The 21,989-nt window shown below is 39.2% G+C and overlaps 1 protein-coding gene across 2 annotated transcripts in view; it reads right to left on the bottom strand.

Moving 5' to 3' along the window:
• Positions 1–21,989, bottom strand: part of fars2 (phenylalanyl-tRNA synthetase 2, mitochondrial) — a 148,976-nt gene that overhangs the window by 81,179 nt on the left and 45,808 nt on the right. For both annotated transcript variants that reach the window (XM_084398778.1, XM_084398777.1), the window contains 3 exons: positions 10,817–11,470; positions 8,569–8,731; positions 8,351–8,482 (listed from right to left, as the gene is read on the bottom strand). In XM_084398778.1, the coding sequence (XP_084254904.1) occupies positions 8,351–8,482; positions 8,569–8,731; positions 10,817–11,452 (931 nt within the window). In that variant the 5' untranslated portion in view covers positions 11,453–11,470. The remainder of the gene's footprint in view (positions 1–8,350; positions 8,483–8,568; positions 8,732–10,816; positions 11,471–21,989) is intronic.

The following is a 21,989-nucleotide window of genomic DNA, read 5'->3' as shown; positions in this document are numbered from 1 at the left end:
CTGGGCCCATTGCAGAATTGATGTGTCCGGGGATTACACGCCGCGCTCTAATGAATAACTAAGTGGATCTACCAAACCGGTGCCGCACTGTTACCCCTCCTCCCCTTTCATTAGTCAAGCTCCGCCCTTAAACCAAACACACCACCTCTGGCACACTTACTCCACGCTTAGCATATGGCGGTCATGCTCAGAGACGAATAAATAACCTTTCAACTTCCCAGGACACCCCGTTCCAGTTTTTTCTCCCGTCCCCGTACCCCCGCCGGCCGCCACACATTTAATGCTGTCTTGCTGGCAGCTTTTTATTGTACCACTGCTCTGAAGAGAAAAGAGGGAATGTGTGAGTGTGGATGGGTGTGTGAAAAAAGGGGGGGTGCGAGAAGACTGAATGAGAAGTTGCTATAGCAACGGAGCCACACTGCTCTGCCGCAGTGAAGAAAGGCAGAAAGAGAGAGTTGGAGGAGTGAAAATGAGAATGGAGGGGGGAGTGAAGAACAGAGGAGAGGATTTGACAGAATCCCTGCAGTCCAGAGAGGAGAGGGCTGGGACATCGAGAGAAGTCAAAGAGGAGACTGAGTGCGCGCGAGTTTGTGTTTGCGTACGCATGACGATAGTCGATGCAGATGAGGGCCAGTTTGTCAGCAGTTGTGGAAAAACTCTGAGACACCAGCAGTTCCACTCTTTTTGGCCAAATGAACAACTGATAGCGCTGAATGTCATTGCCGGTTGTCCACGGCAGTTCCAGAAATGTGAACGCTGATGCCTGGGGAGAATAAGGATAGTTACACTTGGTCACTTCGTCGCATTTTTACTGCTCTGACAACAAAATCATAATGAAAAGACCAAATGTAAATGCCTTCCAAGATGCATTTGATAGTAATACGATCACTCGAATCATTTTCTGAAGATGCAACAAGACCAAATGTAAATGAACCTGGTTGTTCAGACAACATATGTAGACGTTTTCCCCAAACCGCATATATACAGTGTATGTATATATATATATATATATTACGGATAAGACATCTGGATGGAGAAAGCACAGCTTCAACATTAGTTGACATACAGGATAAACAGAGTGAACTACATTTATCAAGGCATCATCATGGACGTTGTAATGGCATATATCGCAGGAATAGTGTAACGGATTTGGCCAAATGTAATGAATGTGCATACACAATCAGACGACAATCCTGTTTTAAAGAAAAACATGTTTGCATTTGTAATCTTTGATTAAAATGTAGTAACTCGTTCCACTAACTTTTCCTATAGCCTTAAGCCGTCTAACCCCTCCCCTCCAACCATATTTTATATTGACAATGTCTGAGGACTCATTTTGCACTAAATTAGCTGATACTACAATACCATGTTTTTATTTTATTGTACTGTGGTATTCTTGGACATACTATGGAGTACCATGTACACTAGGGGTGTAACTATACCCTCATGTCACGATTCGATACATTTCACGATACCGAACTCACGATACGATATTATTGCGATACTACAAGACGTATGATAAAAAGTTGATGTACTGTTGATTAAAATGCAAAATTTTGTATTACATTGTGGGTGTAAATGAATAGGCTTGGACTTGGTGCTGGAAACCCAATGCACAGGACAATAGTGACACCAGAATAAAAATATTGATGATTCTGAAGCTGAAAATACAGAATTATTTTAGAGGAATATGCTTGCACTCGATCACTGACTAGATTTATTTAAAATAATGTTGGCCACTTTTTACTGGTAACATCAGACCATTTGGCATTATCAGGACCCACAAATATTCCCCCATTGCATTATTATGAATTATATTCAACATTATATATAGCAGTTTAATGTAGTACTGACACTAAAACTATACACAATACACATTATCACTATCCACGATGCATATTATTGCTTTTTTGTATTGCGATATATTGTGACATGATATATTGTTACACCTGTAATGTACAGTGAACCACTGAATAAGTCACACTACCCTGGTATTGCCATCTGACACCATTAGAATTTAATGTATGGCTACAGAACTTGTTTGTAAGGGTATTTTCTAGCCAGATCCACAATGCATTGAATAGACACCTGTCAAAGACTCAGTAGACCCCTGACACTTCAGTAGTGTGAAACACTCATCCTGTTAATGTCTTCCAATTAAAACCTTCAAATGCCAATTTTGTTGTCATATTTCAATAAATAAATTAAAGCCTTCAATGGAAGTGCGAGGCTGCGCCGTAGAAGCTTCTGACAGATATTTAGTTAATAAGCCATTTTATTAAACACAAATTGTGTGGGTTTGTCAAAATTCATTATAATCGTACAATGAAAACTTTGATTAAACAAACGGCGTAACCTAGACAGGAAGGCACCGTTTGCCAGAATGACACCCGTGAGCGGATTCGTCTGAGCAGAAAAGCCTCGAGGAGGAGAGCAAGGCCCGCTGACAGCTGTCTCGAGACACCAGGGCTTTGTTTACCCAGTTGTGAATATGCATTGCCACTCGAGTGGGTGTACACAAGGATAAAGCAGTGATTGAGTACAAGCAGACAGAGCAGGAAGAGACACACACACTCAGTAATCTGTACTCGTGTCAGGCACAGAACTGTGAAAGACACCAACTTCTACTAAAGTCCAATCAAATCAGGATTGCAGGTGTCCTTGCTGTGACCATACATACAAGAAGCCTTAAAAAAATAGTATAACTTCAAAACAACTCCCTGTAAACCACTAAATTTGGTCATTCAGTCAGTCCACAGTCATCCTAACTGACCTCTTTTAATCCATATGAAAGATAGAAACTGCCTAAGAAGATGCGAGGTCCATAAATAGAAAGCTCTTTACAAGAAACACTATTTTTCCATGCTGCCAAAACAATGCAGGAGCCCAGTAGCCTTCCAGCACAACAGACGAGACACACACACACACACACACACACACACACACACACACACACACACACACACACACACACACACACACACACACACACACACATGCACGCTTGACCATGAGTGTTTTCACAGAGAGAGGATGATGGGAAAGGTGGATTGGTGAATGAAAAAATAAAGCAAGAGAGAGACTGGAGCTCTTAAGGACTTGCCTTCAGATAGAAAAGCTTTCAATTATTGATGGATTCAAAATGCCAGAACACACAAGAGGACCTAAAGATAAAATGCAGTGGGAGCGGCCACCCATCCAATACACAAAGGGGAATATTCCAGTGTCAATCGGAATTTGGTCATATTCTAAATATATGTATACGTTTTCCACGGCAATAATCCCATTAGGAAAACATTCTGATTACAAAAAAAATATGAAAAAAACATCCAACAAATGCCTGTATTAATCAGAATTTGGGGGTATATTCATTTATATCTGCGTGTGACCAAACAAGTAATGGCGGATGATATGAAATATGGGAAATCATCAAGCTCATCAAGGCTACATACGGTTAAAACAATAATATTGTGACATTTTTCTACGTGAATTTATTGTAAACTGTAATTTATTTTCTTTTTTTGCCTAATTACTCCAGTCTTCAGTGTCACATGGTAATTCCAATATGATGATTTGACGCTCAAGAAATGATTCTGATTATTATCAATGTTGAAAATGGTTTATGTGGAAACCATGATAATTTTTTTTTTTTTTTGATGAATAGAAAGTACATTTATTTGAAATATAAAATCTTCTGTAAAATTAGAAATGTCTTTATTGTCACTTTTGATCAATTCCTAATAATTATAAATAATTATTAGTAAATCACCATGCTAAATGCAATGGTAACTAAAAATGTATTATTAAAAATGGCAAAAAGGAAAAGCCAGAAAAAGGAAGTGTAAATCTCTTCTCAGAAAAGGATGGATCTTAATTGTAAATGCCAGGCAACAGGAAATACTGACCAGTATTTCTTGACCAGGGAATACTGCTAAAGTCTCACGTGTAGAGTGTAAGATCCCAACGTTAACAGAGCAGTGAGGAAGAAGCCATCGCTCGCTGTTGAGTGGCACTGTTGTTAATTGGCTGTTACACGTTCCACATGCAGACGGCGGGGGAGTGTGTGCTGTTTAACACACACAGGATCGATGAAGAGAGCAGATGAGATTGAAGAATTAAGTGGCAGTGAGGAGTGAGATGACTGGGCCAGTGGAGGAGGAGGAGTGGTCATACTGGGACCATCCCGAGGGAGGTAAACATGTCTCTGCAGTCACGCGTGTCCTTCCCCCTCCCCCTTGCTGAGACGCTTAGATCTCCCTCGTGCGGGACTATCCCATCCACTTCATCAGGGCTGGATGCCTCACACAACACTGCACAACAGCGCCATCTACTGGCAGAGGCAGAACGCCTTTCTCTGGCTCAAAGGTGTGGCCACTGTACTGTACGCATGGAGATGAGGGAAAATGTGTGTGGTATTTTGAGCATTAGAGTTTATAGTTTAGCAACAGACTCAAGCTTTAGCGTGCTTCGCATGACATGCACTATTCAATCATGCTTAAAATGGACCTTTAATAATCTTATATAATGGTGAAAGCATGTTATGATGTAGTTGTTTTGCTAGAAAACCATATGTAAAAAAAAAAAAAAAAAAAACCTGGTAATGTCTTTTTTTTTCCTTTTCTTTTTTAGGGGAACTTGGTGGACATAGAGCAAAAGACCAGATTATTCACCAGTTGCGAGTCTAAATTCTAAAAACCAAGTTCTTCCTCATCTTGACTTGTTTGGGATGCGTCCCACTCTGTATTTTTGCAATACTTCACAGTTTTACTTCAACATATGAAAGCCTATTCCTGCCATTTAAGAGGAAAAAAAAATGCTTTGGTAAATCATAATTATAAGTTTATATTTATTTTATATTTACTTGCTTAAAAGTCATTATCATGACATAAAAACTGAAACTGAGATACTAAATTATGAGATTAAGTCATAGTTATGACATTAAAAAGATTGAAATTAAGAGCAAAAAGAAGAATTATGACAACTCAACAACTTTTTGTCATAATTCAGACTTTTTATCTCAGAATTTTGACTTGATCTCATCATAATTATGACTTAGTACGTCAATGTCCCCTTTTTTATCTCATAAATATATCTTAATATCTCATTTTACTTTTTATGCCATGATTATGATTATTTATGTCATGGTTATGATTTACCGAAGCATGACTGTTTTCTTATGTTGAGAAAATGGGCTTCCGTATCAATCTCACGTTGAAATAACTTAAAGGGATAGTTCACTTTGAAATTAATTTTTGATATGTTTTAGCTTACCTCAAGGGCATCCAAGATGTAGGTGTCTTTGTTTCCGCAGTAGTTTCAATTTTGATATTTTTAGGTCAAACCGTTCTTGTCTGCCAGTCATATAATGCAGGTCGATGGTCACTGTCTCAAAACACAAGCCAGAGTCCAAATTAAAACAATTCCCCATCGTCCAAATTAAACAATTCCCCATCATAAGTACACATTGATGGCCTAAGACACGAAACGAGCGGTTTGTGTGAGAAAACGAACAGTATTTATATTGTTGTTATCTCTTGAACACAGCACACGTCCAAATGATCTGACGGCGCGGGCGGGTATAGATATATACATAGATGTCGCCTTGGCTACGGTTTCGTTCCAATGAACTGCAGTAGCGAAGGCGACATCTAGTGTAAACATCTATACCCGCCCGCGGGCGGGTATAGATGTATACACTAGATGTCGCTTGGCTACGGTTTCGTTCCAATGAACTGCAGTAGCCAAGGCGACATCTATGTATATATCTATACCCGCCCGCGCCGTCAGATCATTTGGACGTGTGCTGTGTTCAAGAGATAACAACAATATAAATACTGTTCGTTTTCTCACACAAACCGCTCGTTTCGTGTCTTAGGCCATCAATGTGTACTTACGATGGGGAATTGTTTAATTTGGACGATGGGGAATTGTTTTAATTTGGACTCTGTGCTTGTGTTTTGAGACAGTGACCATCGACCTGCATTATATGACTGACAGACAAGAACGGTTTGACCTAAAAATATCAAAATTGAAACTACTGCGGAAAAAAAGACACCTACATCTTGGATGCCCTTGAGGCAGGGAACTACACTAACCTTTAGACAGGAGTCCAATAATAGCGTAACGAATCACGTATTCTAAAAATAATATCAAGTAGGCTAAGTTTGACGAATCCGACATATAACGAGGGCTGTGTTGTAAAACGTCCGTCATTTAACGAATTTTAAAAACACGGATGGATAATACAATATGCTTTCCGACATTTTGACAGGAAAAACAAACAAGCAAGAACAAAATTTAAACTATAGCCCGTCAATTTTCATTTTACAATTATCTTCTCTCTCTGTGTGCGCGCGCGCGTCCGTATTTGTGAGAGAGAGAGAGCTCGCGAGTCGCGCAGATACAATGGTATGTTTTAATCTAAGTAACGGTCGCGGGGCTGAAGCCAACTGATGTGTTGAATGCTCAGAGCACGTTATAAAACGTATTCTTAAAATACACATTTCTGTTTTAATAAATGCTCATAGTAATTCATAGCATATTGCCTAAAACATAGGTACAAAAATAATCAGTGATACATTTGCGACTCATTAAAAATTTTGGTCGCAATGGCATTTCAAAAGGTCGCATATGCGACCATTTTGGTCGCAGTGTAGTTCCCTGCCTTGAGGTAAGCTAAAACATACCAAAATTTTATTTCAAAGTGAACTATCCCTTTAAAACAGTTTTGCCTACAGACAACCCTGCAAAAATATCTATCAATACGGTAGCATGTCTAGCGTTGCGCAGTATACACTATCACAGCGCAGGCCCAAGTGCTCGAGTTTGGGATCAGTAATCTGAGCGGTTTCACTTGACTCAGGATGAAGCCTGACGGCACAGTTACACCGACAGCAATTAAATCACCGGCTGTACTGTTGTTTGAGATCGGTCATTTCTACACAATTGCTGTATTAAACGTTATCACAAGACGAATCATGTCTGAACTCCCCTATCTGTACTCTCATTGGTGGTTGCTGTACAGGGGTGATAGTAGAACAAAATCCTGAGCCTGAACTTTTTTCCCTGGGAGGTAAGCTCTAAGCCAAGATATATGCCCTGATCAACATAATTCTCAAGCGGGATCCAGGGGTGTGCTCCCCTAGGATAACATTTTGATAAATAGTCCCTTAAATGATAGATTCTGGTGACTTTTGTGGATTTAAATGGACATCATTCAGACATGAGATGAACAAACCCAATACAAGCCTATATTACAGTAGCAGGTTTCAGTAAGTCAAATTTAAGACCTTTTTAAGACATTTTAAGACCATAAAGATTGAAATTTAAGACCTACATAATTTTGTCAGTCAATTTTGGCATTGCCAAAAAAATATTCAAATCAAAGAATTCATTTTATTTCAATGAATTCAGTAATTGAAAAAGCATTAATTTAATTTACATTTAAAGCTGCATTCAGTAACTTCGGGATTTCTTCGCTGTATTCTCGCTTTTTGCTCGCAGGTTTCTCTCTAGAGCTCCCCCCACAGCTTCGGAATAGATATTTGACAACACTGTAGTAAAAACTCGTTGGCGATTCTCAGACACCAGAGGCTAGCAGATCAACGACATCAAAGCAGATGGGATATTCTTTAAAACGTCTTCTTCATTCAGGTTCGGACAGCGTGAGGGAGCGCAATAATGACAGTATTTTAGCAGATTTATTTTGGCCGTAAAGCAATTGTTTACATCGCGAGACCTGATATCACGCGAGACTTCCTGACCCGGCGGCCGGTGGCCCGCCGCCCCAAAGTTGCAAGTGCGTATTTTCCGCTCACGGGCACCAGGGGGTGCGAAACGACCACCATTCAACCCGAAATAAGTCATATAACCATTCCAATGACTCCGAAGCTGTTCAGTTAAGGTAAAAAAGTTACTTAGTTCACCTTTAAAGCAATCACATTAGTAACCTTCCACACCCAACATGTGTCAGAGAAAAGAACAGAATCAGATATAATTTGCACTTTTAGCATTAGGTAAATGCCTATTACCAAACACAATCCAATCTGAAGTTGTGTGAAGTATGTGTTTGCGCACGTGATATCAGGAAACAACGTAATACACACATGACGACAGGAGAGTGCAAATCGAGTTACTCTCCCACTTCTGCTAGTTTTACTGAGATATCTTATCCTGTGCGAATTGGCCATTAATATTACAGACGTCCTGTGGTAAAATTACATCACTCCATCGACCCTTGTAAAACGAATCCCGTCCGGATAGGGCTTTAGTCACCTCAAATCAGCAGTTCTAACTGAAAATGGCTCTAGCTTGTTTAAAGTGTGAGTGAGTGTTGGGTGTGTTTCCGAACCTGAGCGGACCAGTTCCTGCTCCATCACCCCACATCCCAGCACCTCCAACCAGTCGCCCTGGAAGCGCACCTCCATCTCGAAGGAGGGGTGTGTGAAAGGAAAGTAGCAGTCCACCCAGCGGATCTCCAAATCTGCAAGACAGAGACAGACAGATGGAGGAGAGCTGGACAGAGAGAGCGCGAGGGAAAATAAAGCGAGAACATCACAGCATTCCTACCTTCCCCAAAAAGGTGTCGCATGAGGCGCGTGAGTGCCTGTTTCAGATCGAACTCCACAAGTTTGACGGCCTCCAGCGTGTGTGTTTGCTGTTTCTGAGGCGTGCGGCGGCCAGCGCTCTCAAACAAACACAGGTCTTCACCATTCTCCACTCGAGCAAACAGCTGATAGAGAGAGGAAGGGTGAAAACAAGTGTGCGTATCCAGAAAGATTACGTTAAGGTTTCATCATGACTCCTCTGACACCTGTCCTCAAACAACCTATTTATTACAGTCTGGATGCTTTAAATAAACAGCTTTTTCTACACGGAGAGGCAAGGGCTTCTGGAAAAGCTTTGAAAGATCAAGTTTGTAATTTTAAAATGTTTAAATACTTTCTTCTATAACAGTTTAAGAGAGACAGCTGGGAGTCAGACATTTTAGTTTACCTTGACAGAAAGTGAACACTGTGGGTGCTTTCAAAACATCGCTCTGTTTCTCTGATCATCCCCAACTGGGGTGCGTTTCCCAAAAGGATCGTTAACCAACTACGGTCGCAAGTTCAGTTGAATTGTGTTGGTAACGATGGAACTGGCGACCATAGTTGGCTTCGGGAAACGCACCAAGCAACAGCGGCTCAACCAATCACGTGACTGATTGACACGGGGAATCATTTTTGCAATTCTGTTCCAGTTCTGCTCAGAAATTAAACCATTTTAATTATCAGTGCATTCATTATCAATGCACTGATAATTTATACAATAAATAAATAAAATACACGCATACATAAATCTTCAAATTGACAAATACATATTTGTTTCAATTCGCTGAATTCAATTCATGTCTTAACATACAATTATATTTTTTAACTCGACTGGCTAGTAGTAATATTTATGAATATTATTATATTAATGTTTTATTAGTATCATAGTTATTTCATTATAATAATAAGGGCTTGACATCAACTTTTTTGCTCACCAGCCACTGTGGCTAGTGGATTTCCAAAGTACTAGCCAGAATTTTGACATCGATACCATGGGGAAAATCTGCCAAATAGACACTTTTAATATTATCTCATAATTTTGCAGCAGGTTTATTAGGCTGCTGTCACTTTAAGACCTGACGCACAGATCCATCATACTGTCACACATGCATTTTCTTTCTCAACTGTTTATGTTCACTTAAAACGTAACTGACTGTGTTTACATGAAAACTCGCCTTTTGACATTATATTGTGTGTATTTGACTGTTTAAGTGCAATAAGCAATTCAACTCAATATAGTACTGAGAGACGGCTTTATGTGCACACACTTTGGGTTATTCAATATGTGCAATCCCAAGCCCTGTAACAGCAATAATATTCATGTGGAGCAAATGAAACGAGTGAGAGAGACGAGGCGGGTTTGTGTGTCACTCGCTGGCGGAGAGAAGTATCTATTCAGCGGAAAATGAGTATTGGAAGCATTTCAGATATTTCAGCATCGATATGTATCGAAAAATCTATATTTTTGAGGGGACTGTGTTACACGCCACTACTGAAATTCACCCGCATTTGGTGGGTTGGTGGGTGTTAATGTCAAGCCCTGATTATAATACTTATGAATATCATTAATATGTATAATTTATCATTTGATACACTTTTACTGTTTTATTTACAAAAGTATTGAACATTTTTATGTAAACGTTTCAATTATTTTGAAGTCGGGATGAAATGGTAGTAGTATTATTAATATTATTATTTTAATGTTTTATAGTTATTTTGTTATAATATTTATAAATGCAATTAATGTATACTTACTTTATAATTGTTTTGTCTTTTTTCTTTTATTTACAATAGTATTGAATATTTTAATTTAAACATCTTTTCTTCCATATTATGGCGTATGTCCATGTGAAACGGATTATAGAGAAAGAAGAAATGTAGGACGGGAGCTTGGCTCAGTGCATTGGTTGTTCATTGGATGGAAGCAGATCGAAAGTGATGTAAGCCAGACTTCTCCAATCATTTAGTCCGCTTAAACCCCACCCCTTTCTTACAATCAAATGCAAGATTTCACTGACAGTCAATCATTTCACCGGAAGACCCAGTTATGATATTTTGAATATTTTTTTATTTTTTTTACATATGCTCTGATGAATCGCTCTCAATAAGATGCATTTAGAAACTAGATTTCCATTTCATGCTAACTCTAAATATCCCAAATTTTTTAATTAGTTGACTTTTTTTTTTTTTTTGGCACTCCTGTCCTCCATAACGGACACTATTCTGACCTCATGGTTGGAGAAAAGCCGCACTCCCTCCATCTGGTGGAAGACAGGATAGTGTCTGGAGTCGATCTCATCTCGTCTGTACACATCTCCAGCCATCAGAAAGCAGTCCAGTCCCGAACGCACCAGCTCCTTCTGGTGGGCGGAGGTGTGGGCTCGCAACATGTGTGTGCGGTTCAGGTAGTAATTGTCTCCTTTTTTCCGACTGGGATGATCTGGAGGAATGAGCAGGCTATCGAAGTTCTGCTCCACTGTCACCACTGGCCTGAGATTGTCATGTACAGAAAAGAGTGGGTTTCCGGTGCGACCGATGTAAGAGCGGTAGAAATGGTCTTTGATGCGCTCTTTAATAAGCCACAAGGGGTGGTGGGGCCGGTTGTGAAGCTGACAGCCAACTTTAGACAAGATTTTAGCCGTCACATTGGTCATGTCATCTCGTGGGTAGACATGGCTGAAAACTTCTACTGAGTTTTCAGTAACGCGTGTCTGAGGAGCGGAGGCGTCCGTCGACAGGACCCTGCAGGAGTGGAGTTTGCAGGACGGGGCGAGGGCTCTGGTCCATTGGCAGTCAGCGGGACAGTGACGGACAATGTGTTTGAGGAGAGGGAGGAGAGTCCGGGAACTGCTGAATAACCTCATAGTAGCTGGTCCATGAGTCTGTGAGAAAACAGAGAAACACTTTAGTTCTGTGAAGTCTTTATTCCTCTTCCTGTTTCAAACTTAATTATCAGCCATGCTAAAGGGAAGGGAAATAATTGGTCAACTCAGAGTTGTTTTAGTATCCTTGAGGTTCTGAATTGTTTGTTTAATATATATATATATATATATATATATATATATAAGGGAGGTTGCACAAAGTATTAAATGAAGGGGTGCCAATTATTGTGGAATACATATATTTCTATTTGACTTTAATTAAAGGTTAGATTTTTGTGAATATTCTGAGTGAAGGACTAAGGGCCAGAGTTACTAACAGCTGTCGCCAGTGTAAACCTGGTAAAAAAAAAAAACCTGCTGTCAGGATTTACTAAAGACACGCATGTAATATTAGCGCTGAAAAGGCGAGGACAGGGTTATTTTAGCGGCTGACCTTGTTGCATATGCATTTGTAGGAGTTTCCCTTTCAGACACAAAATGTATGGGAGGAAAGTATTTAAATGAATCACGCAAGGTGATTAACTAAGGTTTGCGCTAGTCAATTTACTGGTGTTTGCGCTATTATTTACCACCCAAAATAGCATGTCTTAAACCAGACGCTAATTTGCGCAGCTCTTGGTGGATTGTGCTGGTGATTATGGAAATGATCCGGCTGTGTCGGTTGTCTTTAATGTGCGTGTCGTCAGTCGATCACGAGCAGAACTTTCCACTCCCATCTGCGCTTTTATGGGATTGCGCTCTCATGCTAATTTGCCGTTTAGTAAATCGTTTGGGCTTCAGCAAGAACCAGTGAGGTTCATTCTCGTGCGTCAAGCAGGTTCGGTTGAGCTTCTGTTTATGTTCGCTGATCAATGTTTATATGTGAATAAAAGCCCAAACTGAATCTGTTCATCACATAAAGTGATAGTGTCTCTTCAGAAAATTTGGACTAAACCGCTCAATTCATTTGGATTAGTTTTATGATCTCTTTTGGGTGAACTAACCCTTTAAGAGCGAATACGAACTCTGAAGTCATTTGACGGCTGCTGCTGCAGAGTCTCGGTCTCGCTCTGGTAATAAAGGCTGTTGTACGTGCAGTGGATATTCTCAGGCTCACTGGGCTTCTGTCGAGCAGTATGAGAGTTAGATAACATTACTGGGATGTCAGATGAGCTTGTGCACAGTGGACTTAACCTCAGAAACCCCTTGTGAGATGCCAGTGCCTGTTCTAACTTGTGACATAGAAAGCGAGGCCCCGTGAGAGAGTGACGACAGATCAGGTGAGAAGCTCAAGCCCTCACAAATGGAGAGACAGACAAACAGATGCTCATCTCATTGTCTTTGCTGCCAGCACACCGCACATTAAAATATCCATCGCAGAGCGTGCTCAATCCGAGGTGTGGACGTGATTTATGTGGAGAGGAGTGTAATTGAACTAAGGGTGGTCCTGTCCTCATTGCCCCCCTTTGATTTGCTCATTTTTGTTTTGTTTTCCCTGACAATCTCTGTCCCCTTTCTATTGCTTGTACCCTTACAATAAAGCACTGGATGATTACTGCATTCATGTACCATATATTTACATGGTGCAATGCTGCAAAATACATCTATAAAATGTATTCAAGGCACTTTAAAGAATACCATGATGGTACAACTATGGCATTTGCTATTCCCATGATATAGGTTCAAAATTAAATAAGGTAATTTCACGGTACTCTAAAGTAATTAAAAGAAAACCAACTAATGGCACATGCTATTTCCATTGTATATATACAAAATGTAAGTACTGTGGCATTACAATGTTTTAACCAATTCTAAGAAAACCATGGTACATCCTAAACCATGGCTTTACCAGTTCAACTATGATATATGAAGAATCATGCTTTTGTATTGTACATTTCTAAACACATGGTATTGCCATGATTCCCTATGAAATTTCACAGAATACCACAGCATCACTATGTACCATGCTTTTTGTACATGGTATCACTGTATTACAAGGGTATTTTGGACATAAAAAAATGGTACGTGAACTTTAGTACTATGGTATATTTCAAAGTACACAGTGCAACCACAGGACTTTTATGTAAGGGATATATTCACTTAAAAAAACAGTACCATGGTACTATCATGTTTTTTTGGACATGTATCATGGCAGTACCATGGAAGTACACTGAAGTACATATTAGGGTGGTCCTTATTTTTAAAGTCTCCAATTGTCATGCTCTTAACCCTTTAAATTAGGGATGCACCGAATATTCGGCCACCGAAAATTTTCGGCCGAAAATGGCCCAAAAGTGCATTTTCGGTTTTCGGCCGAAAGACTTTTATCACCGAAACAATACGGCCGAAATGTTGTGATGACGCAAACAGCAGACACCGCGACCTGCACGTGCTTGTCTGAAGCAACATTACATATCTGCGGTGTGGACGTATTTAAATATATCTAAGAGTGACCCACGGACAGCGATTTTCAAAACACAGACATCCCAAGTCTTCCGGAAGTTCCGGGAGTCTCCCGCGTATTGATACCGGCTCCCTAATGCCCGCAAATTAGTTTAAATCTCCCGGAATCGCGAGCGAGCATGAGCGCGCATACGTAGCGCGCGCGGCAGAGAGAGGGAGCGAGAGACCTTTGCGTGTGTGTGCAGAGCAGCCGTCATTTCTCAGAGGTTTACCTGAGCTGTTTATGGTTTTTGCAACTCACGTCCATGAGCATATAACTGCAGATATTATTTTGGGATATGGCAGTATTGACCTAAATGCACTTTGTTTTTATGAGAGAACATTTCATTTTTAAACCTTTCTCCAGGCCAGTATAGGCTTTTACATTATTATTTAATGTACACATGAGTGGGGTCAAGTTAAACATTTAATTTTATACTTTGCAAATGCTAAATAAATATTTGCATAAAATTTTAATGGATTTATTCTTTGAAACTTTAATATTAATTTATGCAATTGCAATGCCTTGATTTTAGTAAACTTAGTACACAGTCATAGCCATAAATGCAATGGTACTAACAATAATTGGCATAATTTCTTTCGGTGTTTCGGTTTTCGGCCTTGGTTTCCTCTTTTTCGGTTTTGGCCAAGAATTTTCATTTCGGTGCATCCCTACTTTAAATTGTTCCTTTACATAAGAAAATACAGCATGCCAATTTGTATGGCAGTAACATAATAATTACTGGTAGCTCAATAGCTTTAAACTTTATGAGATTTTGATGATTTTCGTTAAAAAAGGATCATCTGAATTGGTATTGTACCTGGCTAGCAAAATTCCACATATTCCATATGCTCCATATATTCCTAAATATGTATTTTAGATGCATATCTCAGTTTACTTATTGTAGAAACTAAATCCAAATGAATCCATCCATGACCCGGTTTAGCAGATTTACCTTTCCTGGTGGAATCAATACATATTTCTGTTGATGATCACCTTGGTTATTGTTTGGGTTTAGAGCACATTTTTGGTTAAAAAAATGACATTACGTTCCTTGAAATTGACCCGGAACTTTGGCCGAATCAAGCAGATTATCAGGAGGCACAGGCAACCATACATGCAATGAAAGTAGTCAATGATCACGCCGAGAGAGGAGTGGCTCTGATTCAAGAATACAGTGGCTATCTCACACACTCTGAAGAACAACTGCAGTTTCTCCTTCATGTGGTGGAAGATCACCGACGGATCTATCCAGACTGCAGAAAGTCAACACTGGCTGCTGAGCATCAGAAATGAGGGATTGTTGAAAACGTTGTGCTTTTTTTGAGATTGTTGTCATTGTTGTCATGTCAGTGTAATAAAATGTAGTTCATTTGCAGCAACTTTTAATATTACTTGCATATCACAATAACGCCGCACAGCTTAACATAGGCAATCTTCCACATGATTGAGCTACCTCTAAATATCATTTTTTTTGTCAACATTTTTGCATATTTCCAATTTTGAAGTTAAAAGGAACAGTTTAAGAGGTTAAGACACTAACATTTTGCAAAAAAAAAAAAAAAATTGGACTTGATAAGGACCACCCTAGTACATATAAAAAACAACAACAACATGGTATTACCATGGCAGACCAAGGTAGTTCACAGAAAACCATGGTCAGACTATGGCACATATTGAAAGAACCATGCAATTTCCTTATTTCACGTCTATAAAACACTGCATTACAGTGGTATTCTAAGGTAACTGGTACATTCAATGAACTATGCTATTCCCAGGGAACACATCCAAGAAATGGCACGAACACGGTTCATTTTACTTTCCTCTTTCTTGTCCTTTGTTCGACCTCTCTATTAAGTCATATTCTGTTCATCCTCTCAGTCGCTCTCCCCATCCCTCTCTCTCTCTCTGCAGAGCATTTAGTGTCTGCAGGTTTGGCTCGAGTGCTGGATTTTCTGAAGACACAGGGCTGTATTTATCCCACACTAACAGTTCTTCATATTTGCTTTGACCAAACAATATTTCATGAGGCCGAAAGACTCATTTTTTCCTTTCATCTGATCACTCTTTTTCTCTCGATCCAGCGAGCGGCACAAAATAGAGGCATTGTCACTCCGTGAGTCTCTCAGGAACACATGCATTCTGTCAGGACTAAGAGTGTTATGAGAAGTCGCAAGTACAAAGAGAGTGAGTTGCAATGCAGTGTCATTGCAGTACAGCAGCGTTCAAGATGCTGCTCCAGTTAACACCTCAGTTTTTACACCACTCAGTGAGCAAGAAAATACCAGGTCTGAAAATGCAGGTTACAAAGTCCCTCCAGTGGGAGTTATTCTCTATATCAGTGTCACTGTTTCTGAACTCCCTGAAACCCCTCCATTGTAGTCTTGAGTTTCTTCCGGGAACGAACACGTCACAATATTCCTCATTTAAATAATTAATACGCAGAATAAAGGGGGCGGGGCCTGTTGAGTTAGTTAGTAGTGTGTTGAAACTGGCGGTTATGGTAAGGGGTAGGGCTGAACGATACATCGAATTTTCATCGTCATCGCGATATGAACTCGCGCGATGAACACATCGCAACAGACAGCCTGACACGATGAATAAGGGAAAGCAGTTTGAACCTATCACGTTTAGCCCTGAAGACATGGTTGGTGTATTCATGCTATTTGGCCAATCAGGTGAAGCCCCTGGAAGTGTCAGCTACGCTCAGATTGATTTGTGAGGTCTCAATTTAGTTGCGACACTGTGCCGTTAGCAAATACGATGGCGGAGGAAGGAGAGAAGAGTGAGGAAAATGTGGTGGCTGACGAAGACCTTGTGGTGAAAAAGAACAGCACTTCAGCTATATGGAATTATTTTGGATTTAGGAGAGATGACGCATTACAAACACAGGTAACGTAGACTAACCATGTTCCGTACACAATGATATGCCGTACAGATGACCTTTTACCGCCGATCGCTGAATAAATATGACCCATTACAGTTATTTTAAATGGCCATTTTTATTTCTATTTATTTATTTGAGTATAAAAGTTATTTTCCCCACATTTGTTTTATTCAAAGAGAGACGTTTTTGTTGAGTTTACAAGAAAATATTTTAAAAGGAGCATGGGAAATTGAACGTTAATTTCTTATAGTTATAATGCCTCATTTATGTGTAATTTCTTCAATAAAAGCATGTCAAAAATTATCTATTTGATTTCTTTATTCAGTGGGAATAGGCTATTCAATGTTTAGGTTAGACATAAGACATGGGAGCAGTATAGCTAACATTCACATTTGAATATTTATCGCAAGTCATATCGTCATCGCAATATTAAACAATGATATCGCACATCGCAGCTTTTCCTCATATTGTGCAGCCCTAGTAAGGGGCGGGACATTTTCAGTCGACCAATCACAACACACTGCTCTAGCCGACCAATAAGAGCACAGTGAGCTTTTCAGAAGGAGGAGCTTCATAGACAGTGAAGAGAGGAGCTGCAATAATAATGTGAAAAAATAATGTGTTTTTTGATCATTCAAGCATGAAAGCCTGTTCTAGTAGAGCCCAAAAACAAAACCAAGACTTTGTAAAAGTGCATTATGCGGCCTCTTAAATAAAACAATTTGGTTTCTAAATCCCTTCTCACTGTTAAATGGAGAATATAAGATGGCTCATTGGTGCTCTTATATCAAGTCTCTTCCACACTCACCCGGCCAATGCTGCCAGACTAAACCACAGATCTATAGCTGTGCTACTCTACCAGTTTAATATCCCAAAAGATCAGCTCTATTATGGAAGATGCTTCCTAAAAAACTTTCAAGAAAAATAAGTGAATATTCCTCAAGAAAAATAGATTGACAATGCACATTTCCGATGTTTCTCATTTAAAACCCGTAGTAGAATGAGGGAAATAAATAAATAAATAAATAAATAAATAGAACAGGTTGTAAATGCCACTGAATATGTGAAATGCCATTGAATACCATGTAGAGCAGTGATTCTCAACCAGGTTAGCGGGACTCACTAGGGCCTCAGCAAACTTCCCCCAAGATAGCTTACTATTATTCAAACAAGACAAAACAAACTTTAAAACAGGCTAAACAGCTAAAAATCAAGAATCATCCGGTCATCATATTTCTTATTTTATTTAAGACTTACATTCTAGGAAAATCTGGATATAAGGGCGAATTTTAAACGTGTGAGTTGTAGACCTGGAAAAGACACGGATGGAATGAAATGTTTAAAAGTCATGGGAATTTGTTATAGCCTAACAAATATATACATTTCTGGTTATGTCAAGGTCTAAAATATTTCATAGAGTTGAAATTGCCATGCAATTGCTATTTGTAAGTAATAATAATAATAGCTAAACACAAATTACTGGAAAAAGATTCAATTGTAATAGAAAGGCTAAACCCTGAAGAATCAGTTATTAAAATTCGGGAACTTTGGATTGTAATTATTTAAATGATATTTATACAAGTAAATTAGTTTTTCACTATTTTAATATATTTTCACTTCTAGGACTAATATATATATATATATATTCTTTTGTCACATCCAAACAGAACATGAGGCATCACTCTACTTGATAAGGGTTTGCTTTTAACTTTTTCCAACTTTATTCATATACAAATTTAAATTTGTCAAATGTATTACACATTGCTGAAAAACACATTGTCAACTCATAAAGCCTGAGAAATGTGGCATACAAATATTCAGCAGATGTGTCTACTGGTTCAATATTTATCCACAAAAACAGCAATATTTGACAATTATCGACTTAATAAAAGCTAGCGTAGTTACAGCGCTGCTGACTGGGTCCCATTATATAACTGATGGTCATGTTTTTGGCCTTTTATTTTTCTTTATTGCTTTAAAAGCTAAATTCATCCATTTGTGACTTCAGGGTTTGTGCAATGCCTTAGTGAAATGCAAATGTACCAACAACAGCTGCGGGGCAATCAAGTTTTATTAGAGCTGAGACGATAATGATGACCGGGGTCTGAGAATTATCATAATTTATATAAAATCCTGAATTTGTCCTGATCCACTGATAATGTTGGATCTCTAAAGAAGCCCAGATCTCTAATAACCTGTCTGAGACAGCCCACACACCGCTCCTTGCCAAGATAAAGAAGGCAAAAGTGCCACCATCAAGCGTTTGTTTGTACTCACAGTAATTACAGATCTTAGTGTGGTGGCTAATTGGAATCATGTGGCATTGTGCAGAAACAAAAAAAGTTAGATTTTCACACAGTACCCATACTTTAACTTCAAAAGTAAGGCTGTAAATGGTGGTAGTGGATAAATTTGTCTTCTCAGTTACTGGTCATTTTAGATTAAGGTGAGACAGGGAAGCACTGCTACATGGGTGCAGAGATAGCGGATTTCAGGTGTTGCGTGATGTCTCTGCGCCCAAGTAGCAGTGCTTCGCCTGTGCTTCACCCCAATATAGTGCCAAGTCAATATCTGCCTAGGAAATCGCCTAGTCTTAATCTGCATTGCTATTTATACTCATTGTGAACACGCAGGCCACAAGAAGTAATTAGTTTTTGTTTTGTTTTTTGGATTTTTGGATCACTTTTACTCACGACATGCTATCCGGCAACAAAGGATTCCATTCATTATGCTAAGCTAAGCTAACGGCGGCGCTGCCAGACTAAGACAATGCATGCACTGAGACAAAAATGCGTTTGCCCACCTATCTAAATGTAGGGGAGACGGTGAATAACCCCTATTTCAAAAAACGGTGGCGTGTTCCTTTAAGGTGAGACAGGGAAACTTTAGATCGGTCATGGCCCTGTGTCTCATCTGGTTGCCCGTTGACGGCAACATCGCTCAAAAAGTTTCCCGTGTATCATCACCTTCTCTTAAGGCAACAGTCTGAGTGGGCGTGTGAGAAGATGGAAGAGTCTTTTAAAACGTCTGTATTAATTAGACGTGGTGAGCGAGCACAGAGGTTAATGAAGTCAGTCTTGTGTTCTTCTATCAGGTCACATCTGCTGCTCAGTGTGTGCTGAGGAGTCAAAGGTCATTCATACACCTGCAGCAACTCAGCATGCATGCAGCAAGATATACAATATTTACCCTCATCTGAAAGACTTTGCTGAAAAGTTTCAACTTCGCTGCAAAGTCGAGAAATGCAGAACCTTGTCACACTCCAGTTTGATGAGTTTGAAATATGAAATATGCGTGTACAAAATACACCGAAATGTAAAATTTGGCCAAAACATACTGGAATGAAAATTAAAAGGTAAAATGGCATTTTTCAGACTTAATTTAGGCTTTTATTCACTTTTTAAACATTGATCAGCGAACATAAACAGAAGCTCAACCGAACCTGCTTGACGCGTGAGAATGAATCTCATTGGTTCTTGCTGAAGCTCAAACGTGATGCGTAACGAGAATGAACCTCATTGGTTCTTGCTGAAGCTTAAACGTGATGCGTAACATGAGAATGAACCTCATTGGTTCTTGCTGAAGCTCAAACGTGATGCGTAACACGAGAATGAACCTCATTGGTTCTTGCTGAAGCTTAAACGTGATGCGTAACACGAGAATGAACCTCATTGGTTCTTTCTGAAGCTCAAACGTGATGCGTAACGAGAATGAACCTCATTGGTTCTTGCTGAAGCTTAAACGTGATGCGTAACACCAGAATGAACCTCATTGGTTCTTGCTGAAGCTTAAATGTGATGCGTAACACCAGAATGAACCTCATTGGTTCTTGCTGAAGCTCAAACGTGATGCGTAACACGAGAATGAACCTCATTGGTTCTTATGCTTGAGCTTGTTTATGTGTGAATAAAAGGCTAAATTCAATCTGTTCGTCATATAAAGCGATCGATTATCTTCAGAAAATTTGGACTAGACCGCTCAATTCATATGGATTAGTATTACGATCTCTTTATGAACTTTTTGGAGCGATCAAGTGCTACAGTAGTTGCGTAGCTGTTAATGGAGGGACAGAAATCTTAAGATTTCATTAAAAATGTCTTAATTTGTGTTTCGAAGATGAACGAATGTGATTGAATTGCAAAATTACTTAAACCGTTCTTGCGATAACGAATGTTTAAAAATGAAAAGTAGAAACGTTTTTGGTGGTTGAAATGTTGGTGAATACCTAATGAACTGATTTCTGGACGTTTTGCTGTAGTTCAATCGACTGAATGAAATAAAGCCAGCACTGCTCAGATGATGTCACTGTTCTGCTGCCAAACAAGCCAGTGTTAAAGAGTGTAGAGACAAAAACAGCGAGGCAGAGCTCAACAGAATGAAACTACTAGACGCAGAATGCTCCTCAAGATGTGTTTTTAGCGCTTAAGCTTGCCGCTACTCACCAGGCATTCCCGGGCACAGAGACATTTCTTTCTAAGCTGTTTTATACAAAACAAAACAAAAACACTCTCCTCCACCATTATAACTCTGTTATACCAAACAAAAGAGAAAGCAAAACAAACCAAAACACTCATCCACCATAACTCTTTTAAAAATAAATCAAATCACTCGCCTCCACCAGTATAACTCTTTTATACAAAACAAAACTAAAAAAAAAAAAAAATTCTTCCTAGGATTACCAAACAAAACTAAACAAAACAAAACACTCGTCCAACATTATAACTCTGTTATGCCTACCAAAACAAAAAACTCATCCACCATTATAACTGTTATACCAAACAAAAAAACAAAAAAAATGTTTTCCAAGTATAACGTTTATACCAAACAAAACGAAACAAAACACTCGTCCAACATTATAACTCTTTTATGCCTGACAAAACAAAATCAAAACACAAAACAAACATCTTCTCCACTGTTAAAACAGACATGTTACAACAAACACTCAATATGTTCAAGATCTTTGTCCTGCACGGATTCTTCTGATTCTTCATTTCAAAACCCACATTGTTGTGTTGCATAACAAAAGTTTAACTTTGACACAGTGTCTTAAAAACAGTCGTGACACACGATGCAGCGAACCATGACGCATCTACCAAAGACATCCGTCTGACGCATGTGTAAATAGGCCATCAATCAAAAAAATAATAGACAGAGTGCAAGACTGCTTTCTGTGTGTTAAGCTATCCACGTAAACAGCCAACGTCTCCAAG

Source organism: Rutilus rutilus, assembly GCF_951802725.1.
Source record: "Rutilus rutilus genome assembly, chromosome: 24".
Taxonomy (NCBI): Eukaryota; Metazoa; Chordata; class Actinopteri; order Cypriniformes; family Leuciscidae; genus Rutilus; species Rutilus rutilus.
The sequence above is the reverse complement of the archived record's forward strand: the minus strand, read 5'-3'. Positions and strand labels throughout refer to the sequence as shown.